The sequence below is a fragment of the Carassius auratus genome, chromosome 28 (assembly GCF_003368295.1).
Source record: "Carassius auratus strain Wakin chromosome 28, ASM336829v1, whole genome shotgun sequence".
Classification (NCBI taxonomy): Eukaryota; Metazoa; Chordata; class Actinopteri; order Cypriniformes; family Cyprinidae; genus Carassius; species Carassius auratus.
In genome coordinates, this window is record NC_039270.1 from 14,591,354 (window position 1) to 14,619,272 (window position 27,919).

The 27,919-nt window shown below is 37.2% G+C and overlaps 2 protein-coding genes across 3 annotated transcripts in view; both read left to right on the forward strand.

Annotated features, from left to right (window-relative positions):
- stat5a (signal transducer and activator of transcription 5a) overlaps positions 1-5,360 on the forward strand; it is a 70,669-nt gene extending 65,309 nt beyond the window's left edge. For both annotated transcript variants that reach the window (XM_026208076.1, XM_026208077.1), the window contains exons 18-20: positions 1,176-1,227; positions 2,090-2,194; positions 3,498-5,360. In XM_026208076.1, the coding sequence (XP_026063861.1) occupies positions 1,176-1,227; positions 2,090-2,194; positions 3,498-3,621 (281 nt within the window). In that variant the 3' untranslated portion in view covers positions 3,622-5,360. The remainder of the gene's footprint in view (positions 1-1,175; positions 1,228-2,089; positions 2,195-3,497) is intronic.
- Positions 5,361-12,718: 7,358 nt separating this feature from the next.
- The window catches only part of LOC113046929 (inactive phospholipase C-like protein 2), a 69,997-nt gene continuing 54,796 nt past the window's right edge, over positions 12,719-27,919 (forward strand). The window contains exon 1 of the mRNA XM_026208078.1: positions 12,719-13,430. Within this exon, the coding sequence (XP_026063863.1) occupies positions 13,140-13,430 (291 nt within the window). The 5' untranslated portion in view covers positions 12,719-13,139. The remainder of the gene's footprint in view (positions 13,431-27,919) is intronic.

The following is a 27,919-nucleotide window of genomic DNA, read 5'->3' on the forward strand; positions in this document are numbered from 1 at the left end:
TGTCTAAAAATGAGTTTTGAACTTTTATTCATCAAAGAATCGTGAAAATCACAGTTTCCACAAAAATATCAAGCAGCACAGCTGTTTTCAGTATTAATAAACAGATGATATTTTGAGTACACATCATATTGTGATTTCTGAAGGAACATGTGACACTGAAGACTGGAGTAATGATGCTGAAAATACAGCTTTGCATCACAGAAATGAATTACATTTTATAATAAATTAAAACAGAAAATAGTTATTTTAAATTGTAATAATATCATAAAATATTGCCATTTTTACTGTATTTTTTTCCCAAAGCAACTTACAGTGCACTCAGGCTATCAATTTTTACCTATCATGTGTCCCCGGGGAATCAAACCCCCAACCTTGTGCTTGATAAAGAAGTGCTCTACCATTTGAGCTTCAGGAACACAATTAAATATTTTATCAAATAAATGCAGCCTAGGTGAGCCTTGGCATATTCAAAAACTGAAAACATTTTTGCAAGCCCAAACTTTTGAATGGTAGTGTATGTACTTATTTATTTCTTAAAATATTTATTCAAAATTATTTATACAAATGCACAAATATTACTTTAAACATTAAAGGATTTTTGAAATCGAAGAGAATTAGGAGAATTAAAAGTTTCTAAAAAGTTTACCTAAAAGAACAATATGAACGATTCATGAAAATGAACTAAACGTACCATCTTGAATCCACTTTGAAATCGGGGACACTGTAAAACATCTGTTTTTGCACCTGTATACTCTGTGTATACTGTATACTGTATAACTGTATTCCTGTATACTGTATACAAGTCAGGACACAAGGAAGGATTGTGAAAGTAGTATAACGACACCATCTTAGGAAAATAATTGTCGTATTAAAAGCACATTAAAATTATCACATATGCACAATGTTGCTTATTATTTATAGCCTGTAAAAATCATTATATGTACATTACTAGCCTGTGTGTTTGCATGTGTGTGTTTAAATGAGAGTGTAACTCTCTGGTTAATCTAGTGTGTTTGTGTCAATTCAATTCAATATGTGCTTTATTGGTATGACAGTTGTTACAATGTATTGTGAAATTGTTGTGTTTGTCTGTGTGTGTTCTCATTCACACACAGTGTGAGCCAGGGTTATGTTATGGTTTAGGAATAATCTGTTTATCTTTCGCTCCTCTCCAGCTAAAGCTGTGGATGGATACGTCAAACCACAGATCAAACAAGTAGTGCCAGAGTAAGTACACACATATGCGCACACACACACACACTTCTGTCTCTATGTGTTTTTCTGATCTCTCAGTACAGGTCTTCACATCTCTGACATTCAAGAGCTAACTTGTTAACTCCACGCGGTAAACCTAATTGCCCGCTAGCATATTAGCGCTGGCCATGCTCTGTGGGCAGAGATTGGTTGGCATGGATACTTGAGACTCTCGTTTCACTCCTTAGCATATACTTAGCTTTGTTAGCCTCATTAGCAGCATTATTTATCCAAAGGTGGACGACCCCATTGGTCTTGTTAGTGAGCCTTCCACTTCGGTCAAACTCAGCAGGGAGTCATACACCATCAGACTCAGATAATTCAGTTCTTCTCATCAGCATTCTGAGGAAGCAATTTACAATTTAGCTCTTCATTTTGAGGGTTAGCAAGAGCTCTGACCGCTAGCACCTCTCAGAGTGTGTGGATCAGCAACAAGCTGTGAACTAGAGCTGAACAGAATGAATGAGCTTTTGTTAGTTCTTTTTAAAGCTTTTTGACATTTTATTGAAGGAGAGAGATTAATTAATATATATCAGACTGTATTCAAACTCAATATTAGATGATAAATTAGTAATTAAAACCTTATAAACGTAAAAAAAAAAATGTTAAAGTTGAAAGTCTAAAATTACTTAAATAATATAAAAATTACTTAATATAACAAAAAAAAAAATACATTAAAACTAAACATAAATGAACAACTTATCAAATTGACAAAAGTCTCATATAAAAATAAAAGCTAATTAAAAATAATATTAAACACTGCAACAAAAAATACTAAAATAACACTGATGATGTTAAATTTAAACGATTTATGTGTGCGTCTGTGTTCATGCAGGTTTGCGACACCTAACCCCGACCCTGCAGCAAACCCCACCTACATGGACCATGCGGCTTCTCCAGCTGTCAATCAACCACATGCTTACGGACTCTATCCTCCCATGTGAGTGTTTCTGTCTGCCTGTATGTTTCTGCATCAGGGTAGTTATTAACTAAAATCAAAAACCAATCAAAATAAAGAATTGAAAAAAAAATGAAATAGAAATATTAGATTAGAAATGCTGCTTTGTCAAATAACACAAATAAAATAATCTAGTTTCTCCATCACTGTAAGTTACCAGAAACACATGGAAACACGTAACACATGGTATGCATGCGTTTGTGCGGAAGAATAGCTTTTTCTCGCACTGTATGACGTGACAGACAACTAGCCGTCCAGTCCTGTTCCGTTCCAAGAATGGGGTTGTGAATCCTGAAAATGTACAGGTGTGAGTTTGGTTACAGAATTTGGTTGTCACACCCGTAAATAACAAAACTGTGCAAAAGTAACCTTATTAAGGACTCAGGTACAGGACTGACAACCCTATTCCGCTGCTGTGTGAACGTGGTCTATATGCGTCATGCAACGGTGTAATGAAACGCACAAGGAAGATGAGGAGCAATGCAAACTTTAATAAATCCACACAAGAGTAAATCCAGGACAGAACAGGCAGGAGCAAACATAGGGACGCAGTAGACTGGACAAACACGGTCTGCACAGACTAGGGCTTAAATATAAGAGATGACAAGGACAATTACGTGAGGGAAAACTAAGTCAAGGAGCAGATGAGAGACGAAAACGCAACAAAAACTGTCCAAGAGTGTGAAAATATGTTTATCACTTTTTTTTACCATGCTTAAAGGGATAGTTAACCCAAAAATTACAGTTATGTCATTAATTACTCATCCTCATGATGTTTCTAAATGCGTAAGACCTTATTTAGATATTAATTTAAGATATTTTGATCAAATCTGAGAGCTTTCTGACCCTGCATATACAGCAATGCAACTGACATGTGCAAGGCCCAGAAACATAGTAAGGGCATCATTAAAATAGTTCATGTGTCAATGCCTGTTGCATTGCTGTTTTTGGAGGGTCAGAGAGTTCTCGCATTTCATCCAAAATATCTTCATTTGTGTTCTGAAAGTTAATGAAGGTCTTACAATGACATGAGTGAGCGTAATAATGACAGAATTTTCATTTTTGGTTAAACTATCCATTTAAATCAATTCTGCAGTTTTCTCCTTCAAATCAGCTTAGAAGATATCTGAGTTCACTTGATATATAATAACAGCTTTTATAGTAAATAACCTGTTTAAGTAACCTAATGTGCTGTATATACTATGGAATTTATGTAATTGGAAATGAATTATTAAGATTATTGTTTTCAAACTACTCAATGTAACCCGATCTCTCTCTCTCTCAGTGGAGACCCTATGCTGGACGCTGATGGTGATTTCGATCTGGATGATACCATGGATGTAGCGAGGCATGTAGAGGAACTACTCCGCCGACCAATGGAGGGCCAGTGGAGTGGCCAGCAGTCATGACCTCTTGACCTGTGACTTCTCACCCTAAACAATGTTGTTTTTTTAAATATAGATATAAATATCTTTTTTTTTCTCCTTCTACTCTGTATTTTCCCCATTTGTTTCTCAGTATGGGTCTTTTTGACTTCTTTTGCTCCATCATCACACCTCTTTCTTGTTTCCCCTAACCCTTGTTTCTGTAGAAGAGAAAGGAGCTAATGGAAGAAGAAAAAAATACTATGAGCCTTCCTCTAATTAAATACCACCAAACAGTATTGTAGAAAAAGAGAGAGAGAGAGATGCATGTTATCTCTTTCCATTTGTGCGTGAGTTGTTTTTGTTTTGTTTCAAAATGACTTTTCGCCGGAAACTAATCTGTGAATCCCTTAAGCCGAGATGTACTACTGTAAGGAACATTTTATGTTTTTCAAACTGTTTTATGGTTGTCCTTTTATTTCCAGGGCGTTCAGATAACTACTGCATCTGAAGTAAATGCATATTATCCTTTGCACTCTTAAACGAATGCTTTCTTGCAGACGATGACATTATTGTTACCATATGGTGATTGCAATGTAACTCTTCTGTACACTAAAGAGTGTTTAGGTTGCAAGGCTGTTAACATTCAGTGCAGCTACATCTACGTCTGTGTTTAATCTGAACCGTGAACACAAGTTGCAGCCGCATCCAAACCAGCAGTACACGACCTGTCACTCACGTCACAGAGACTGAGGCACACATGAGAAACACACATGCGCCCGCTCGCATCCGTCCTGCGTAAATCGATGGAAACACATGGGGTAGAGAGTGGTCCGCTTAGCGTCTGGGCTCACGCTACACTACACAGGCCACCTCTCGCTCGCTCGCTCTCTGTCTGTCTCTCTCCAGTGCAACAGGTGATGACCTCATCTGTTCTCATGCTTTCCTCTTGGAACAGAACCAGAGAACCCGTCGTCATGGTTACACGTGCTGCTCCATGCATGCTCTTAACTGGCCATCCTATAGGTTCGCATTTCTGCATGTTACCGACCTCTGCCTTGGCCACTCAGGACATTGACGTACAGTCGATGTAAAATATAAATAACAATGACACAATTAAAAGAAAGTACCTATATCCAATATATATTAAATTTATTTTTTGTCAACATATTTCTATTTTATTACTGTAGGGCACTAGATAGCTGCAGCCCTCTGTGTGGTGCAAAATTGCATTTTACTGTCTGACTGATCTGAAATCAGTTCTCAGACGGCACAAAGGGTTCGGTCGCTGCCATCTCTGTAGTTTCACATCGGATTTCAGCTGAGCTTTCGCATGGAAGAACAAGCCAAGCAGTGAAGTTAGCACGAAGAGACATTTCCTGTGTGCTTACTGTATGCGTAACCTGCAAACCTAACTAACGATGCCCATTTTTAGATGCCTGTATTCGTTTTTTAAGGATGGCTTGTTCCTCGCAGTGGATGTTGATTTATTTTCCTCTCTCTATTTTTCTGTCGTGGCAGAGACACTTAGGAAGTTGTGTGATTTTGCTTCATCTTTTTTATTGTCTTTGTTTTCAAACTGATCTGTCATGTTGTTGTTGTTTAGACTGTTTCTCACTGTAAGTGTTAAGGTATGTGTATGAGTGAATGTGTGTGTGTGTGTGTGTGTGTGTTGGCATGTTCAGCTCTGCTCTGTTTGTGTTCGTCCCATGTTTGTGGTTTGGCAGTAGAGAAGAAAAATTGAATTGACAATAAAAACATTTTTTTTAATAATCTGGACTCCAGCACAAGTGGTCTGAGCACTTCGTCTTTCTGTGATAATGAACATGGGTTTATAATTGTGTGATTTACTTTAGCAGTTTGTGCACCTTGACATTTTAAAAGTACTAAAAAAAATTTGTCTTTCTATCCTGTCCTTTGTAAATGGTTTTTGAATAAGTGACTTGGAGCAAAGTCATTGTGCTCTCCGCAACCACTCTTCCTAACAGCATGTATGTGAGAAAACTCAAGAGTTTCTTTTTCTTCCTAAACTAACAACAATGAACAAATGATTCAGCAAGGGACCTTATCATATTGATTGATAAGACTTCAAATCTATATAGAAATTACAACCCTGGTTTTCAAAGCTGTTTTCCTGATTTTAAAGGTGAAATGTTCTCCATTTCCATAGTGGTGTGAAGTATCATGAAGGCACATCAAAGTCACGATGCAAACATGGATACCAAGTGTTAACATGAATCAACATGTAGAAACCACACTGAGCCATTCTCTCACACTTTCAACATTAAAATCAAGTGTATGTAGAGAGAACAAACATAAACAATAAAAACATGTTTATAACCTGTTTTTGACATTAAATACACAACGTTTGTTGCAGCTAGGTCTTGAGTGTAAAAGAGTGTTTTTCCTCATACAAATAGGTTTCTACAGGGTTTACAAACGCTTCAATAATGATAAGTTAGTATAAATGTTCGTATGAATGTAGAACGTATGGAATGTTAAATCGTGTTCCCTGTGTAATTCCCAACGTAACACACAAAAACATCTGCGTTTCCCACGACAACTTCAAATGAAGGGAACTTGCCCCCTCTTTTGGTCGACAAGGGTGAATGGCAGTCCGATGTGAAGTCGCACCAGCAGACAGAGAACGAACGAATCTGTTGGCTTAAGTTGACACCATATAAGCTCAAACATCACTCCTCCCGGGAAAATGGTTAATCCTTTCAGACTTGATTTATAAAAAACAATTTCCCTGAAATGTAGCGCCAGGCATGAGCATGAGTTATGTCTCTAATTGCAGAGAGAATATTGCTTGTGGAAAGAGCTCATCTGTTGCTTGGAGACAGAAACCTGTGCTTAATAGAGCCATATATAGAACAACAGTATGCCAGGTAGCTACTGTACCAACAAAAGCTGAACCATCAGATAGATCAGAGTCAGCTGGTCCGCTCTCTGGGCAGCAGGTAGGCCTACTGAGAATCAAATTAATTCAGTCAAAGCAGAGAAGACATTGGGTTTAATCTTTGCAGGACATTCTGAAACAATCAGTGTCACTAAACCTTAACACGTTTTGTATTTATTATCTGCATTAAAAAAATTGCTCCTTGTATAGCCTACGCTATCTTTATAATTTTAGCCTAAATAATCTGAATTAGGACACACGTAGATTGATTTTAAAGCTAATCATATCAAGATTTCATGCTAAATAGGCTATGAATAGCCTACAGACTGACCTAAATAATAACTCTAAAAGAAAACAACTTGCATTGTAAAAAGCATAATTCAGGCTACTTCATTTATGAATCTTATTTTTAAATTAGCCTAGTTTCCATTTGGAAGGACGATTTTGCTAAGCCTTGCCTTCTAATAAAAAGCAATTTATTAACAACAAAACGGTTTTCTTAAGAAGCCTATTGTTTTTATTAGCAATAATTTGTTCCCTTAAATTCCACTGTCAATCATGTAGGGCCAGTTAGAGTCTTTTATTATTATTATTATTATTATTATTATTATTATTATTATTATTATTATTATTATTATTATTTATTGTATTATTTATTTGTATTTATTTATTTAATTTTGAGGGGAAAAAAGCAATAGGCCTAGCATATTTTACCAATATTAGTAGGTAGCCTAGAAGTGTATTCTCCGGATTCTTCTGTGATGTTCAAAATGCACTCCTCTATGCTCTCTCTCTCAATCTCAGCGGCGAACTTTAGCTCTTTATTTGCATCCTGGCAGGTTCAGTTAAATAATCAAATTAAAATCAATGTCTGAACTTTACAGTCTGCTGCGCGCTTTATTATACTGTAGGCAATACTTAATTTACAACACAAGCATATTTATTTTTGAAAAAATAAATTAACTATTTTATTTACTATACTGCACTATTATACTATACAATGCATAGCTAATCGGAATTCCCTTTTTTTTCGCGAAATATTTTATTTTTATTTTTATTTTTATATACTTGTCCGCCTGCCTCTTGTCACCGAGATGAATTCATTGGGATTTTTTACCACCAGATGTCGCTGAAACACAACTTGTGAGTGAACTGATAAGCTAACGTTAGGTAAATTTCACGAGTTTGGGTTTGTTTTCAGTGTAGCTGTTCTCTTCTAACAGTGCACTGATTACATATTATTGTAGCCATTGAACTTAGCTCATATCTAAATGTAAAATATTCATAGTGTCGAAGAGTACTTCGGGTGATTGGAGTGTGTTTCTTTGTGCTGCCGTCTCCCTGATGAGTTATTTTTCCTCAGAGTTTTGCAATTAGTCAGATTAGTGAGAATTTCAGTGTCGCTTTCGATTCCTCATTCTGTGATCAGACACTGACAGGAAACAATACTCTTTCATCTCTCACACAAACAGTTGACTTTCTTTGACACATCTTCTTTTCGGTAGAAGGCCACAGTTAGATTTAGATTTGATCAATTACAATGCTGCAAGAAAATGGTTTTGAAATAAATGTATGGATTGTAATTTTTGACCTCTACCTTAATCTCGAAATAACTGTTCACTTTTCAAATCAATACTGAATTTAAAAAAAAACTTTTATTAATATTATAAGCTGATTATGATGTGCATTTACACATAAATGACTCGTGTGAGTGTAGTTCACTATTTAACAAAAAAAAGCCTCTTCACGATGCCATAAAAACTTTTTGTCTAAATGGTTCCATAAAAAAACCTTTAACATCTCAAGAATCTTTCTGTTTCACAAAAAGGTTATTTGTGGCGAAATAAGGTTCTTCAGAATATAAAAAGGTAAGAAAGAGATGGTTCTTTAAAGAACCTTTGACTTAATGTTTCTTTGTGGAACCAAAAAAGGTTCTTCTATGGCATCGCTGTGAAGAACCTTTTAATCAAGTGTTGTAGCCTGTGAAATGGGTTTTTGGGTGATTTCTTTCCATATGTAAATGTTTAGTGTTGTGCATGGAGGGTTCAGGGTGGAGTCTGTGCTAAGATGTTTTGCTGTTAAAGGGTGGAAGATTGAAATATGGCACACATCCTGTCTCAGGATGTTATTGTGGTATGAAATTAATAGGCTGTATGATTTGCCTAAAGAGAGATCAATGTGATATTTGTTTTTCACTGTTGTTTCCTATAGATGTCTCACTCAAATGAATGAACTGGAGCTGAGTGGGCTGCATAGTGCAAGAAAAAAACCACCTTTTTTTTTTTAAAGCCCACCCTGCTGATAATGGAAATTGTTGCTATATCAGGTGTACAGTATGACAGCACAGTTCAGCATTTTACCTCTTTCTCCATCTAAAACAACCTTTTCAGTTGCACAGGCCACAGGCACTTTTAAATACGTTTTTTCAAGCAATAACTCCTTTGCGTGATTTGTTCATTTTATGGTTTACATTTGTTAAGACTAATTGAAATTTAACAGCAATTTAAGCAGTAATTGCCCGTTCCAAATCTATTTGTTTTAGGCCTGATTTGGTATCAGTTGCATGATGAGGCTGTGGATGAGGATTATAGATTTTTAGTTTTCACTTTAAAAGTGTATATTTGTTCTGTACATCATGCATTTTCAACACTGAAGTTGTGATTGAACACAAATGTAGTGGAAACATGGTGCTATGCATTAGATGATGGACTTTGAGATGTACTCCAGATGAACTTTAAGGATGAATGTGACCTGTCTGCCGTTTTCATTGGAAGATCCAGTTATGGCATTTTGATTAAAGGGGTCATATGATGCTATTTACATTTTGTCTTTCTCTTTGGAGTGATACAAGCTCTTGGTGCATAAAGAAAGATCTATAAAGTTGCAAAGACTAAAGTCTCAAATCCAAAGAGATGTTCTTTATCAAAGTTAATGACCCCTAACATGACCCCTTTAAACATTGTGAGGTTAAAAATGTCAAATAAATTGTTCACAATAAGATCCAAAGCATGCATTTAAAAAATAGACAGGATGAGTTTTCATTTCATGCTGACTTTAATTTGCTGTCCTCGCTTGATGTGTGTTTACAAATAGTCTGATGTCACTTAAGCCTGTGCTTTTAACCTAAGATATATTTAGGGCTTTGTTTTGTACTAATAATAGTATGTGCAAATGCCAGCTATTGACATAATATAAAATTGTTTTTTACTTTTATCACCTACCATCTCTACAATTACACAGCTTAGGTTTTTATGAATACAACCTTGGCCTTCTAGTTTAATTGTATCCAAACTGACTGTGCAGCAAATTTAATTAACATATACATTACTACTAATGTGTCAGATGTGTGAGATTTCAAAGGTTTAGACTAAACATTTTCTAAATAAATTGGTAAAAACTGTAACCTGCTCTCTTCCAGTGAGTTTTGATGGATCTTTTGACATGTTCTCTACTTTTTCTAAAGTGATGCTCATAAAGTCCTTCCAGAAAAAAAACTGTGGCCTGCTCTGTACTAAGAAATGTTTTCGCTCCCTTTTGCCCAGTCAGAAATGGGTGGAGGTCTGTCTATATGTCATAAACTTCCTGTTTTTCTCCCTTCATCAACCTTTCTTCAGTCTTTCTCACACCGAGACAACCACACCATTCAATAAATTACTGCATTTCCAAGAGATCGCATCAGTGCAATGCTCATGACTGTGGGGGTGGAGCGTCATCTGCAAGGACGGTTTGGGGTCATGACAAGGCTGCTGTCCTCATTCAGAACTAGAGAAAGAAAAAAGTGGACAAAACCAAAGCATTTTTCTGCCTTATTAGAACAGAAGGGCTTCATTGTGAAAGGAAAAAACGACTTCAAACTCGGGCCAGAAAATGGATTCCAGGCAGTGTTTTGATGGCATCAACTGATTATGTGCTTTTGTTCTTGAGGCAATTCCTCATCCATCACCCGATGTCTTAGCCTGACAATAAATAAATGATACCCCTGCATCATCTTCCAAAGCTGGAGAACTTCAGATCTCCTGAATGCTGAAAGCTGATGTCACGTGCCATACAGTTTTGTTGGAGTATGTGCCAATGGCGCTCTGGTCCGCGGTTAATGACCTTGTTCTGAGTTATATTACTCTTGTCTGGCCTTAATGCCCCGGCTCGGCGTTTGATTGCTGCAGTCTGGAAGTGATGAATCATGCTGTAATGGCTGCATATGATTTCTATCATGCCTTCACCAGCTAATGTGATTTGGCTTTTCTGGAGGATACAACTGACAGTATAATATTTCCCCTCTTTCTGTCTGTCCTCTTGGTTTCCTTTTTTGTTTTTGTTTTTTGTCTGCACACAATTGCCTATATGTGCAGAAGTGTGTTGGGTCTGGGATTTTCATTAAAGTGCCCCTATTATGGTTACTGAAAGGTTCATATTTTCCCCACCCACAGGCTGACAAGCATGCAAGGTCAAAAACAAGTTCATTGTCTTATAATATGCATTTACTTTTACCTTACTTGCTCAAGGACTCCCAAACGATTTACTCAACGATTCATATTTCCAAACCCCTCCTTTGCATGAAGGTAATCTGTGAAGATTTGGTCTGATTGGTCTCCTTTTCATTTCATCATGAACCTGTAATGCCTGAGAAGCAGCGTTTGTGAGCGCAGTGCTGCTTTGTGTACAGTGTTACCGGGGAAAACACTATTTTTACTGCTTCAAAAGAGCATCTAGTGGCAAAAAACTAATTAGTATTTTCATTCAGACAAACGTGAAAAGACCAACAAGTGTGCAGCTTTATGCTAATGTTTCATGTTGACATCTACACTAAACGGCTTGGGATTAGTTTTAAAAACAACTCGTTTCAATGATTCAGAGTCGACTCTTTATTTTGAGAGACAATGACTTTATACACGGTGTACTTTCAGATTTAAAACTTTGCAGGAAGTTTTCATTCACTTAGAGCTGTTACACACTGCATGAAAGGTCATTTTCAAAAATCCATAATAGGGGCTCTTTAAATGTTTTTTTTTTTTTTAAATGAAATGTAGAAATACAGAAAGGTTTGTGTGAAATCAGGTTCAGGGTTAGAGGACAGAGAATATGCTTACCTCTGTGTAAAAACAGCAGATGTTACAAAGTTACAAAGTCCTGAGAATTAATCAATATATAATTCATATATCAGCATATATATAAGAATAAATACTGAAAAAAAAACGTGTCACAAAATCTAAGATGTGTGCAATAAAAAAAAAAAAAAAATCCCTATACTCTTTATCTTCAAATTCACTCAAGACTAAAATATCAGCACTGTAAATCCAAGAGTAAAATTGTATAATTGGTAAACTGTAAGTTACCTTATATGGTAAAAATTGAAAGATTTAACATCTCATTATTTTACTGTAAAAAAATTGAAATTTACAGAAATGTGAAATTCTGTAAATAGTTAGCTTTCTTCTTTTGGCATCAGTAAGGCTGTTTTGTGTTACATTTTCTTATTTCTAATTTTATGCTTATTGCATTATTCTTTAGTGTCATGTGCGTTACACTGACAGTGTTTTGTCCTTGTGATGACCTTGTGCACCCTCTAGACCACTTAGGATATTTTTTTTATAGTGCAATATATGTAACATTGTTAAGGGTGTGTATGCGTATGTGTGTGTGTGTGTGTATAGGCTACCCCTTACAGAGTTTTAGTAGGAAAAAGAGATAAAAAAAAGTAAATTTTAAGTTAATAGAGAAATTATAGCTGAGATGCCATTAAATCTGAACTTTGAAAGTGCAATACAATTGTCCTGTTTATGTGCCTGAAACTTCAAAAACTGTCATTGGCTTTACAAGGCTGTGATAAATTTACAGCTTTATAATTATAGTTATACTACACTTTATTTAGCCCTTTGTGTTCCCTTGCAATTAGGCATTTCTTTAAAATCCAAAACATCTGTGGCTGCCTCTTTAAAAGTGCCAATTACTGGATAATTTCATGGTGAAGCCTACTAATGTGTAAAGCCTCCTACCCCAGGCAGAGGCATTGTGTTTGTTTATCACTCTTTTGCAGGCATGCTGGAAGTCGTAGAGTAGCATGTTTATGTAAATCTGCTCGTGTTTATGGCTTTGCGGTTCCGTTTAGGTGAGATGGGATAGTTTGCGAATAAAGTGGCACGACCTGACTCTACAAATGTGCTTTTAAACCAGTCACAACCATCCTCAGTCATCTTGACAGGTCACGCGTGAGAGAGATGCTGGAGGGACAGAACAGAAATGACTGAACGCGTACTGACAATCCCTCCATCACTGCTTACAGGGCGCCTGGCAATCAAGAGACAGAACGAGGCTAATTGGCCCACATAACACTGTATATCTCGGTAGTTACGGACGCCCACCGACAGAGCACGGCGCGAGCACCATCTGTGCGCTTGATTTTCTCCTAGTGGCGAAGAGGGGAGAGAGGGAGGAGAGGAGAGGAGAGGAGAAGAGAGGGGAGTTTGAATCTCTCCGCCCGCACAATCTATTCACCTCCTCGACTGGCAGAGGACGTGCGGTGCCTTCCCCGTTCATGGATTTTACGGTTTCACTCGGACGCACGGCACTCCGATGGCTGTTTGTCTCGCCTTGGGCTCTTGAAATCGCAGGCGCACTCACTTCGATGGTGAGTTTTTTGGCGTAGCTAAAAGCAGAGCGCGCGATGGCTGAGTCGCAGTCTTCTGAATCCGTGGCGGGACCCTTGTATGAGCTCGTCTCCGAGGAGACCACTCCGACCCGGGACGCGACGGCGGCGGCGGCGCTGGGCATCAGCGGAACCTACCAGACATACCTGCACGTGTCGGCGGCTGTACACCCGGGGTATGGGGCCGAGGGGGTGTACTCTAACGGACGGTACAGGGAGCACAGCAGCCCGAGGGTCGGCGCCCGGAGCCGCGACAGCTCTGCAGAGAGGTGCACCGCCACCGGGAATCCACCTTGCGGTATTATGAAGGTGAGTGAGTGTCATCACTTTGTTATTGACTGAGGACTTCCAGAGCTCTGCAGCGATGCAAATGCCCGTGCAGCCCTCCACTGCTCTGCAAACCCTAACATATGCACGTAGCATTGCTCTCATGTTTTTGTTTCGTGTGGGTTCCCCCTGGTTCCCCTGTTTTGGACACGTTGGCTCAAAACCAAGATGTATTCTAGATACATGAAATTTCTCATCTCGTGCCCAATGAAGATCTTGGCCAACATTTTTACAGCCTTACCTATAGAAATTAATTTGATTAGATAACAGATAACACATATGCAGAATTTGTATTTTATTTTATTTTATTTGCAGTTTATTTTGCGTAATAAATCATTCTTAGGCTGCAGCAAACACAACAATATACATTATGAATATGTCTAGGTAGTTTGAATCATTATTTGTGCCATTTCTATTTATGCAAGTTTATATTTATCTAGGAGTTATAGATAATCCTAAAAATCACTTAAAATGAATGGCTTTGAAAAGTTATACATTTTTTTTTACGTAATTTTTATATTTAATTTCATACATTTATTAATATTCTTATTATATTATTATTACAATATTATACAATTTATACATTCATTTTAAGTACTGTTGTTTCCTGTTGAGAAAAGCGAGTTTTAACAATTAGATCTAGCAGCACTAAATTAAGTTCTGCCAGTACTCCCTAAATATATATATATATATATATATATAGGTGGTTAATTCATATGAATGTGTGTGTACACACACACATATTCATATGAACTAAGACAGTGATATTAACAGACCAATTAGCACCCAATTTGCCAAAATGTAGAATTAGTGTGTCGTTGCTGTGTAGGCATCTGACCAGTTATAGCCACTTAGATTAGAATTGCATCATTCTGTTTGTACAAATACTCAAATGTATATCAGTGTAACTGTTTGACCCACGTTCTGGCCACAGTCTTGGATAATAATGTGTTTTATTATTATTTTACTGATGTCCGTTAAAGCACAGGTGACAATGCTTTGCACCCATCGTTACCTTAAACACCTCAACGTTTGGAAGGACAGCTGTCAAAGTAGTGTTTTAAGTGGAAAAGTTATTTGTTTGAACTACACAACTGTTTGAATTTAATGGATGCTTGAAAATACAAAAGAAAGGCTTTGGGTCAATATATCTATACGATTGATCAGGTGACACTTGGTACCAGAATCAACAATAAATGTTCCCAAAGAACAGCCCTGTTTGCCACTTTGACTAAATACTTTATTCTGTCATAAAGCAAAATATTGTTCTTAGGTTAAAGAAAAGATAGAACGAGGAAAAAGGAAACGACTAAGACAGTTTGAGGACAGCTCAAGATACAACAAAACTACGTCACCCCTAACGTTTCAAAGCATGGTCTTATTTTCCACCGTGAAGGTGTGGGTCAGTGCTGCTGTCTGAGATGAACCAGGAGCCGAATGTCAAAATTGTCATTGGGTTGATTCAATTTGCTTAGCAACTGACACAAAACAGCATGCTAGTCTCCCATTCCCTTACTTTAGTGAATTCCTGTGTGACTGTGTGGGTGTCTTGGCACCCACGAGAGGACCGGTATGACAGAGAAACCAGCAAAACACTCAACGTGATGACATCTGAGCACTCAAACTTGGTTTGTTTCTGTGGTGCTTGTGTAGAAGATTTAGCAGACTGGAAGTAAACAAGCTATCAGTATTTGCTCAAGACACCCACTAAAGAGAATCTTACGTGTCATTATGTAGGGAATCAACTTTCCTATACTTGAATCTCCATTACCCAGTTGTTAGAAATCGACTAGCTGCCAGGGGCTTGGTTTGACTGTGCAGTTTTGTTCAGAAATGTCATGCAATTCTCTCTGTCAGACCTATTTCGCCCCTCATTTGCAGATTATTTTCCATCTATGATTATAGGTTGCAGAGAGTGTTTGCAGGTGTCATGAAATAAGCCTTGGTGTAGCATGTTATCTGTTATTGAGATTGTTAATAAGTGACCGTCTAGCTGCAACTCAGCTCTGTTAGTGAAACTTGCTACAACAGATCCTCCAGTCAAAGTGCCCAGGGCCAAAGCAATCCAGAGCCTTTCAGCTTTCCTTCACCTCACCTGTGCTCTGAGCCTGGCCGCCTTGTATTTTTAAGCCCAAGGCTTTTGCTTTGATCTTACTAGTAAGCTGGGATTAGGCTACTATAACCTTTGAGGATAGTTATCTTGACTAAAGGACTGTTCACACCAATAACTATAGTAGCGTCCACACTGGCATGCTATATTTTTTTGTCTGTAGCGTGCTGCTGTTTTATCATCTGCCACTTTAAATGCCTACATTCTGATTTCCTGAATTCAACATATTTTACATTCATCAGCTGAAAAAAATAATTCTGATTACGATTCCGAAAATATGGTTCTTCTGTCTTGTTATTATTATAGATGTGATGAACTTCCCTAGCGCTGGGCGATATACCGGTAGACACGGTTAAACTCTAGAAATTTGTCAACTGATAGAGACTTTGGATTGTCATCTCTATCGCTGTTACACGCACATGAGACTTTGCTGTGCTACATGGTCATGAGAATTGTTTTAGTTTGCATGTGTTTTTAAACATTTCTGTTTAATAATAGTGATTTTAAGCCACTGAAGCGCAATCAGCAGGGAAAGAGAATTCATTTTGTGAAGACGGTGCTCATAGAGTGCTGGAGTACTGAACCGAGTTATTTTTGCATACTTTATAGGCTTTGAACGGACAAAATGCTTGTTTTTGCAAATATCCATGTAAACACGGTAGGTCTTAAGTGAAAGCAAACAGCTGAGAAGGAAAAGACATGTGTAACAGTGTCCAGGCAGCTCTTAAAGTGACAGCAGTCTAATATTCCTGCTGTCTGTCATTCATGTTAATCAAACACCAAAGAGAGAAAATCTCTCACTGCTCTTGACTTAAAAACTTTTCTAATTTTAATAAGTAAAATAGCCTATATATTTAATTTACACAGTAAAGAATAAAAGCATTTTTATACATTTGAGTACTTTAAAAATGCATGTAGCATTTCTTATTTATTTGTTCTACTGAAGCCTTTTGTCCTATTGCTTGTAAGTAGTTTCTTATTCTTATTTATTCACTGGTTGTTTCCTTGTCTTCAGTGTGCTTGAGTTTTTTTATTTTTGAATTTAGGCTAGTATTAGTTTTTATTGACATAGTTGATATTGACAGTGGTGATAAGAATTATGAAATTTCTAAATCATAAATACGAACAATCATGAACAATAATTAATTAATTAATTGATGGTTATCGTCCTTGGTGTGAACGGGACTGTTGAGGTTGATCAGGAAGGCAATAGATGCATCATCCTTCATGAATATTGATTAATGGCTATAAATCTCTTAAGGTGTCAGTCACAAATGTGTCATGCTTCTGTTAAATCACAGCTCAAAAAACCTGTATACTAACCAAGACATTTGTGTTAGTTTACCGTCTTGCTTATGAGTTTATATCTGCACCCAGAGATTAGCGGTGGGTGATTTTTATCAATAGTATGCAGCAAAAGGGAGAAAGTGAAAGGGAGAGGGTTGTGTGTGGGTTGTTGTGTGTTTGGTTGAGAGAACACAGGAGTGTTTAATCAAATCAGGTGCCGTTAAACCGAGCAAATGTCATTGACAAATGGAAAAATATCTAGCTTCGGTAGCAACTTGAACGCCTCTGCATATTAGGAAACAACAGGTGAATTCAGGTCACAGCTTTCTAACAAATTTGACATTTTCTGAAGTTATTATTATATAGCACACCCAATGTTTTTGTAATTGAGTTAGTGTCGACCAGACATTAATTATGACATTGATAAGAGACTGCATAGGTGGAGGGTGAACCAACTCCAGGGTTAGGCTAAAAGCAGCCAAATTTACATCATAAACCTGTCTTTTTAGGCAAGAACCAGACATGTGTGTCATGTAGACTGAAAAAAAATTTAATGGGACTGAATTTGTATTTAACATGATTACAATTTAATAAAAACGACTGTTTCCACAACTATTCAAACAGTGAATAAATTCTATGTAGAAAGTGACATTATCACTAATATTTATCTGCGAGTTTAAGCACTAAAAAAAAAACTATCGCTGTAGAAACTTTTTTTTTTTTACTTTGTGTGCATCTTAAAGCTATGGAAAAGTCATAATTTTGTATCTGGAGTCTTCTTTTCACAGGTGCTCGGTCATATGAAGTCTTCATTTATTTTTATTTTTATTTATTTCCAGTAATTTTAGTACTTCACTGTATTTCATTTAGTTACCAAGGCAGTGTTGCTAAATTTTTCTTTAGTTTAATTTTTCCATGTATTATTTATTTGTTTTCTTTTATTTCAGCTTTATTTCAATTAACAAAATGTATTTATTATTAATAGTTTTATTTTTGTGCGTGTTTGGTATGATTATGCGTTCACTCTTCTGTGTTTTTACCATTTATACTTTCGACAGAATTCTAGTTCTGAGAAGAAATGCACTGCTGGTATAAACAGTCCACTCAAATCCATGCTGCATCATTGATTTTCTTCAGTGTGGTAATGGATTTGGGCCATAGACAGCTCTCCCTTTGGTCTCATCTGGGGAGAAAGGCTCAGGTTGGTCGTCTGGAGGTTTGGAGATTAGAATGGCTGGAGGAATATGTGTATTGGAGAAACTGCCCTCGGCTGAATCTGACGTGAGTTCGCTGTGGAGTTCATAGTGTGATAATGCAGGCTTCCGCTTAGCTAATTTGTGCAGAGTACCACCTTGTCTGCTCTGTGCATAATGGAGTTTGACTTCAGTGTTGTTACGCTGTCTCTGTTCATGTTCAGTGTAGGTAAAGAGTTCATATGAAAGTGACATTTGGAAGACACACGCATAGATGCTGAATAAGAGTATGCTGGGAATCTGGGTCACTGGTCTCTGGAGTTCACACATACGCTTTAGTGGAGACATCAAATGCACCCTCTGAGTGCGTGAAGCTTTGTCTAGTCATGGATTTCCATGATTAAATGTATTTGATGTTTGAGAGATCTCTATATTACAGATCTTGTTATCACAATCAGTGTGCAGGTTAAAAGGCTGTGTGTTAAGGATACAGCATGTGACTCAGTGGTAAAAGTCTGGTTGCCCACAATTACATTTTGCTGTCACCAGTCCCCCAAAAGTTGCCAGAGGGACGTGTTCACTTGTCAGTGTTACATAACACCTTAACCTTGAGCAGCAGCAGAGTCCTGTCAGTGTGTATCTGTGCATAATTGGGGTTGGGTTTGTATGTGTGTATGTGTGCATGAATATATAAAAAAGGCAACTGACATACAGTGTATTCCATCAAATTCAATTTAAACTTTTTTTTTATTCTTTTCAAATTGTCATGCAAGCAGAATCTGTGACCTCATAGAGAGACTACATGCAATATACTTATACTTAAAACTTATAGATATTCTAAATTTTATATATGCACTACAATTCAAAAGTTTTGCATTTGTAAGATTTTTAAATAAAAAATAATAATTTTTATTTGGCAAGGAAGCATTAAAGGGATAGTTCAACCAAAAATGAATGATGTCATTAATGACTCACCCTCAGGTCGTTCCAAACCCGTGAGACCTCCGTTTATCTTCGGGACACAGTTTAAGATATTTTAGATTTAGTCCGAGAGCTTTCTGACCCTCCATTGAAACTGTGTACTGTATACTGTCCATGTCCAGAAAGGTAAGAAAAACATCATCAAAGTAGTCCATGTGACATCAGAGGGTCAGTTAGAATATTTTGAAGCATCAAAAAATTTTGGGTCCAAAAATAACAAAAATTACGACTTTATTCAGCTTTTATCTTTGTTATTGGGTGCACCAGAAAACACGTCAGCAGCATCATACAGTGTTGTGAATGCACTCACAACAGATCCGGAAGAGAAGACAATGCTGAATAAAGTCATATTTGTATTTTTTTTTTGGACGAAATTTCTTTTTCGATGCTTCAACATTAATGACATAATTTTCATTTTTGGCTGAACTAACCCTTTAAATTGGTCAAAAGTGAGAGTAAAGACATTTAAAACGTTACAACAGATTTCTATTTCAAATAAATGCTGTTTCTTTTTAACTTTCTATTCATCAAAGAAAATCTTGAAAAACGGATTCATAGTTTACACAAAATATTAAGCAGCACAACATTGATAATAATAAAATGATTCTTGAGCAACAGATCAGCTTATTAGAATGATCTCTGAAGGATCATCTGATGGAGAGTAATAGCTGCTAAAAATTCAGCTTTGCCATCACGAGAATAAATTACATTTTAAAATATACTGTATTGTAATAGAAAACAGATATTTTTCTCTTTAATGTATCATCAGCAAGCCATTTTTTATTTTATTTTTAAAGAGAGAGACAGACAAAGTGCATCTGTGAGTCTGTTGTTCATGGTATGAAATCTGGGCATACTTTCTCTCCTCTTCCCAGAAATGACCTCATGTGTACCAGATTGCGGCTGGGACCCTTCTTTCTTTCCCTCCTTCTCCTCTCACCTCCCCCCGTGAAGTGTGTTTCCCCTCACCCCTTCTCAGGAAATGGCTCTGTCATCCAAAAGCTGTATGTTCAGTCAAGTATCCCAGAAGCCAGTGAGGCTGTGATGAAACTGGATACTCATCTAGCTGGAGCGAGAGCGTGAGATAGCCTTCCAGTGACACTGTTTTTCTCACTCATAATGCTTTTGCATCTGGTTTGTGTTAGATGTTGTTCTGGAGAACTAGCGTCATGCCAAAACAAAGTCACATCCCAGCTAGTCTCAGCCTCAGACGTCACACCCACGGACCGTTGGATAAACGTCTGATGCATATGGGACTCAAAAGTGGAAACACTTCAGGAGTGTCAAAGTCATCATCGGATTGGTTGAATTCTACAGGATTTCCGCAAGACGTCTGTGTCGCGTTCTTTAACGTTCCACCCGGAAACGAAGATACCGAGGTGCTAAGCCCCCTCACGAAAGAAGAAAGCCGTCGTGTTTGTTGAGCGCTATCAGGATCAACTAAACACTGGATTTTCAAAATTATGTGAAATATTTAAAGTTCATGGCATAGAATCTTTAAAATATGTTAGAGAGTTTAACACACTGGTCTGTTATTGTGGCGACATTTCCACTCCTCCAAACGTGACGGTGAACGAAACAAACTGTAATTGGTTGTTTGACATGTTGGTCACTGCCGTGGCCAGTGAAAGCTGCCATGGATTCCAGACCTTCAGGAAATGAAGGAGTCAGTGTGTCCCAATTCATAAAGACTTGTTTCAATATTGGAATCTTCTGAATGAACGATTCAATGACAAATACTTGTTTTAAACGGGCAGTTGTCGCCACCCTCTGGAGAAAGAGTGTAAGCGTTACAATGCATACGCGTGTTAAGATACTTTAGTTTTGAACGCTACTGTAGAAAATAAGAGTTTATACCCAAACTATAAACTTTTATCCCAGTACTTCTGTTATCTGAATGTCTGTGACACAGGAATGATGTGTGGTTGAAAATACTTTTTGCGTTGCTCTTTCTGGATCAGCAGCAGCCTGAATGCTTCATTAACATGGGCAGCGACAAAAGGTGCTTCTCACGCTATACAATAGATATAGCTGAATTGTTGTATTTCGGGAATAAGATTGCGTGTGTGTTTGAATCGAGATCGCGATCTTTAAACGATTAATTGTGCAGCTCTAATGTAAACTGCAAATTGTTTTGGGATGATATCATCACGTTCTCGTGAGACCAGCCGGATCTCCTCACATCCCTAACGGAGGTCTTACGAGTTTGGAATGACATGAGGGTGAGTAATTAAAAACACAATTTTCATTTTTTGGTGAACTATACCTTTAAGACATTTTTGTAATCTTGAGTATTACAGCATGGGTAGCATTCAAAGTAATACAGCATGCAGCTGTGGCTTTTAATTTAGTTAAGGTGGTCTTTAAGTTCTTGTAGCATAATTTAGCCCCAAATTTGAAGCTGCTCAGGAGGTTCATTTAACAGCATGAGCACTCAGAGATATTTTACACCCCGTCCTGCATGCTTGTGTTCTCATCCATGTTTCTTAGGAAGGCAGGTAGATTAAATATCTGTTCTCTCCTGTGTTAACTCATACCGATCATTGAGCGCTTATTTCATGCATGCACAACTGAAAGGTAATTCAAGAAACCCGCTTTTCCCTCTTTCCAAGCCTGTCCTCTTTTTGCCTGCCTCTCCTGGCAGCAGGTAAGGCAGCTGGCTGCAGGCCCAGTTTGTGGCACTTTTTCATCAACTCTGATCCTCTGTGTGAAGCTCAGTATATCATATGCTACAGATTACCACAGTGACTTCATTGAAGAGGCAGGGACTGTTTACATCTATTGTTAGTATATTGGACAGACCACACATCTGTCATCTCAACCAGCCGACTGCGCTCATGAAGACTGGGTTTCACATAGATGGAGACAGTGGGATTTCATCGCTGTTGGTTTATAAATGCATTCCAGTCATGAAGATTCAGGTCAGTCAGTATAGAGCAGCGCATTCGATTATCAAATATAGATAAAACTGATAAGTTCAGCAAACTTTCTCATAAAAATACCATTGTCTATGGCGGTGTTGAGAGTGCAGTTATAGGGTTGTTTTTTTTTCAACCAGAGAATCTCATATGCATACATAATTATATCCATCTATCAAGTTTTGGGAGCAGGAAGTCAGGTGTCAGTAAATAGTGAGATAACATGATGACAGACATGTCCCTAGACAGAGTCCCTTGAAAGAAAGCAGATTTATCCTCTTTCATTAAAACCCTGCTAATGTTCAGTCTGATTGGTTTGTTTACTTTGACTGCTCAGTGCATCTGTATTTTCTCTAATTTCCACCCCATCATTCTGTCACATGATGAAGTCTTGCCTGGATGAGGAGTGCATGAGGCACGGAGGAAGTTGGCTGGCTTTCAAAAAGAAAAAAAACAACAGGAAATGAGAATAGTTTCAGCACACTGCAGGTCATGTTTCGGCAATGTATGTGTTTGTGGTAGTCACATGCATGGGAAATCAATGTATCTTTGCCTGTAGGCTACTTGTAGAGCTATATTTTACCCAAAATGGGAAACTCTTATCATTTACTCATTCGCATGTTCTTGAAAGACATATTACTGCCGAAAAATAAAAGCAGAAATCTAGACTGTGATCAAAATGATTGCAAATGCAAAAATGTATAAAATAAATAAATGCAACAAAAATGTACCTTGTATCTTCTTGCTATGTGTTATCCTGTGAGGTGGCATTAATGTTTAGAGTATATGCCAGTGTTTTCAAATGGCATGAACACAGCAGGTATCTGATTCGAACAAATGATTCTAATGAACTGATTCTTTTTAACAAGTCAGAAAGATTCGCAAAACTCACTTGTGAGTTAGCACTTTCGTGTCTGGTTCGAAGTGAATCAGTGCATTTGGCAACTAAAGGCATTTGGCTCCTAAATATTTCATGTTCAGACCAAATTGCTCACTACTAGTAATTTTTTTAAGTCTGGAACCCTGATTAAAGGGATAGTTTACCCAAAAATGAAAAAAATGAGCTGACAGTCTTTACTTGCATGGATCTATAGTTATTTACCCTGACTGCAGTAAGATCAGTAGCTGCAGGGTGAGTTTGTCTTTGCTTTGCTAGACTCTTGACTCCGCATCCTAAAGACACTTGTTCCCACAGGGTAGAGTAAAGAACAGCAGGAACACTCAAACACTCATTAAAAGTCCCGAAGACACAATCTTGACAGTACGCCAACCCTCTCAGCCAGGCGTCTGGCTCAGATTCAGCCTGAGCAGCTAGTGAATGAGGTTGTGATGGGAAGACTGATCTCAGAACAGACCTACAGACGTTTTTTTATGTGTGTTGTCATGACTAAGGTTGGGTCGGGATGATCAATTGCAGCTTACCAACTTGACAACCTCAAGATGAGTTCCCTGTTTATGTATGTGCTGCTACTATATGTTGTAGCTGGCACTGTGCTATAGAGAGCATGGCATATTCCCATGTTAGTAATAAGGCACTGTGTTTGTCTGTGTGTCTGATATACAACAAACATAAAGACTTTTTATGTTTTATTATGTGTGGTTTTATTAGTAATACATTTGCCCTGTCCTCCCTGTGTTTTCAGACTGTGTGATGATCACACTTGGTTGTTCTGCTGTTATATAAATGTTTCCCAGTCCAGTCCAGTCTAGTTTTGCTGTTTTTTTTTTTTTTAACTAAAAAAAGACATCCGCCAGAGCAGTAAACAACTAATGAGATTAAAAAAACACCTGAAGGTGGTTCAAACTTCAAAACACCTCGAAACAAGGCAACGTGCAACCAACAGACGAGCAAAAAAACATAAACCTACTGTAAGCAGGAGCATGGAAATATTTAAAAATTCAAATGTGTGCATTTTAAAGAAATTGATACATTTACTCCGCAAGGATGCATTACATTTATCAAAAGTGATAGTAAAGATTTTTATTCCAAATAAATGCTTTTGAACACAAAAATATTAAGCAGCACCACCATTTATAACACTCATAATAAATAATCAGAAATGTTTCTTGAGCAGCATATCAGGATGTTTTTAAGGATGTGATTTTCTGATCATGTCTCTGGAGTAATGGCTGCTTGACATCACAGGGATAGATTACATTTTAAAATATATTGAAAAGTATAATTAAATAGAAATCAGTTGTTAAATTGTAATAACATTTCACTATAGGGAAAATCTATATAATCTGTCTCGCTCTCTCTCAGTTGGATACTATTATTGTGAACTGACACCTTTTAGCAATCAGCAACACCAAGACTTGATGACCGGTAATTTGCTCAATATCGCTAAAAGAAATCTTGCTAAATGATGCCTTTAACACCTTATAAAGCCTGTCAGCTTTCCTTTGGGTTGTTTGCTTCACCGTGCAGGAGTTTAAATAAGTCTTTGGTATTATAATGGCCTGTAGATAAGCATTGGGCTTAGCTGGCACAGCGGAGCCAACTCTATCCCTGCTTTCTCTCCACTCAAGGTGCCAGTGCTGCTGGTACACAGATGGCTTTGATACGATGGCAACTAGTGCCATGAAAGTGGAGGAGGCGAATACGATGTATGTTTGTGTGCGTGTGCACATGCTGTGTGCGTGTAGACACATTGTGTGTAGGATTTGGTCATGTGCAAATGGAAATAGCATACTTGTTTTTGGCGGTCATGTCGATGCAATCTGTTGCTTAAGGTTTTTTGCTGAGATTGTGTGCTGTGAGCCCTGTGTGTGTCTTTCTCCAGCAGTGCAGTGTTGTTTTTCTGTATAGGAAAGGAACCTGGAGTTCAAATATGCCTGTACTGATCTCAAGACAGCTCCTAAAAATTCTCAGAGAGACCCTCCACAGTCCACTACCTGAGGGGCAGGATACTGTAAGCAGATCAGCCGCAGGTTTCTGGAACGCTCCTCATGCTGACAGTGCAGAGCTCTGTGCTGCTGGTGGCTTTTGGTGCTGTTCGTAGTTCAGTTATTTAGAACTGATTTAAAACATTCTGTTTTATTTGGATAACTGATAAACTGATGTCATTTTAAATAAATATTAAAAACCTAAAAGCTAAAATCAGTCCTTTTAAGCACAACAGGTACATTTAAGAATCATAACATTGTACAGTATGAAAAATCAATAATCATTTTGAAAGTAGCTAAAGATCACATTTAACAGTGTTATTAATCTATTAGTGGTTTTAAGGATTGTTAGATGGTGATGTAAGTGTAACTTGTCAAACATTACATCTCTTTATGTTAAATGTTAAAAAATGTATGTTATGTGAAAGGGTTAGTTCAGCCAAAAATATTTTTGTGTAAACCATGAAACCGTTTTTTCAAGATTTTCTTTGATGAATAGAAAGTTCAAAAGAAACAGCATTTATTTGAAATAGAAATATGTTGTAACATTTGAAATGTCTTTACTCTCACTTTTGATCAATTTAAAGAGATAGTTCACCCAAAAATGAAAATGATGTCATTAATGACTCACCCTCATGTCGTTCCAAACCCGTGAGACCCGTTCATCTTCGGGACACAGATTAAGATATTTTAGATTTAGTCCGAGAGCTCTCAGTCCCTCCATTGAAGCTGTGTGCTGTATACTGTCCATGTCCAGAAAGGTAAGAAAAACATAAGAGAAGCTGTTTCTGAGCACAATCAGAGATGCACGCACATAAAGAGGGAAGTACTGAACTGCCCCTTTATAGACCTTGAATGGTTAAATACAAACATGTTTATGTGTCAAAATGCTGTCTTTGCAAGTATCCTTGCAAAAACAGCAGGTTTTCAGTGAAAACAAACAGCTGAGAAACATGTGTAACAGTACATTGGATCCAGGAAGCTCTTAAAGTGACAGCAGTCTAATATTCCTGCTGTCTGTCATTCATGTTAATCAGACAACAAAAGAGAGAAAATCTCTCACTGCTCTTGACTAAATCACTTCTGTAACTTTAATAAGAAGAAATATATTTAATTTACACAGTAAATTATATGCAGTGTTTTTATACATTTATACAGTGTATGTCAAATTTCTTATTTGTTTGTTCTACTGTCATTGTTTTTGTCCTATTGTTTGTAATTAGTTTCCTATTCTTATATATTCACTGATTATTTACTTGTCTTAAGTTAGCTTGAGTTGTATTTTTTTTTTTTTGTGATATTGAAAATCGTGACAAGAATTATGAAATTTCTATGGTATCAAAAATGTTGATATGATAAAGGTTTTATTTAAAGCAAAAATAACTAAATCATGATATATTGTAGTGAAATAAAAGTAGTCATATTGAGAGACAAGATTTTGTTCATATTGCCTAGCCCTATGTTAAATGTAGGGCTGAAACAATTAGTCGATATTTTCGACAAATATTTTTGCTGTCGAGTAGTCGTTTTATGTCACATGCCCTAATGTAAGAGTGATGTAGCACAAGACTGTAATTCAGCCCTAGCGGATGCAATTGAAGAGAAGAATCAGCAGCAGCAGCACTTCAGAGCAAACACAGCCAAACTGGAGCGGCGTTTGGATGAATATGTAAATATATACTGTGCGCTTTTTAACAAAATAAATACATCAAAAACTGACAGTAGTTTAAAATACATCTGATTACAGAGATGTGGATGTTTGCATGAGTTCTGTAGTTCAGTTCTCCAGTAAAGTCCAGTCACATCACGTTTATTTATTTAGTACTTTGTGCAACAGACAGCCTTAAATCAAGCAGCTTTACAGTATTATTAAACATGAAAAAACTGAGTCAGTGTTGCTTTCAGTTAGAATTACAACTTGACTTTCTGTTATAAAGCAGCTCTGCAGTGGGGAGCTAGATAGTGATAAAACATTTTTATTATTGGGGAAAAAAAACACTTCATTAAAGTTATAGTTTGGTTTGCAGAGATCAAAGCTTGATCCAGTTCTGGACTGTTTTGATCATCATAACCCTATGAAGGTATTTTAAGAGAGATTATGTTGTGAATAGTAGTTTATCCAAAAAATAAAACGTCTTATCACATAACCTTTATTTTGTTTCTTAACCATATGACACACAAAAAGATATTAGGTAATTAATTAATGAAATGGAGAATAAGAGAGTTTCTCTGCCATCTCATTTTGTGTGCCAAATATATTTATTTATATAAATTAAGTGTACAACAGTAATTACATAATATGACTTTCGAAAGTTGATGTTTTTACCTTAATTTATTTGTTAGAACATGTATAGCTCAATATTTTAACTAATCGCAAAAACTGAATTATCAATAAATGTCTACTGATTAATCAGCAAAAGAAACAATGATTAGCTGATTAATTGTTCTAATAATCATTAGATTAATTGATTAGCAAAATGACCGAGTTAAATGTTAAAAAGCTTCGCATCATGGCCACATCACCACCTCAGGTGTGCATTTATTTTTCACAGAGAGAGAGAGAGAGAGAGACAGAGCTTGTGTAAATTTGGCTAACTTAACTCTTTGCGTCTCTTAACTGCCATGTCTCCTCGCTAGTGGGAAATGTCATGTGTAGTCTTTAAGTTGTTACACTATATACAAGCTCTATATACAAGCTAACTGATAAAATCATCAGGGCAGCGTTTAAAACACGTTTTTGTGCAAACTGCGTGACCATTATTACAGTTAACTATGCGAAGTGATATGGAGCTATAATGCGGTTAAGAAAGCTGCCAGGAACTACATTCACTGTGCGTTTCCCAGAAAATAATTGCACACCTCAGAACATTCGTCAGCCAAACAGATTCAAGCATTCAACGGCCCCGTAGTATAAAATTAAATGAATCCCTAGAACCACTGGCCACATATAAAGCAGGAGGAAGAGGGGGCAGCTGGTCACTAGTCCATTAGTGCTTTGATTTCTCTTTGCAAAACATATTGACCTCAGTGACACATCCTGGCACTGAGAGACTGAGCATGTGCTGTCAACTTCATGCATCAATGTCTCTCTGTCTC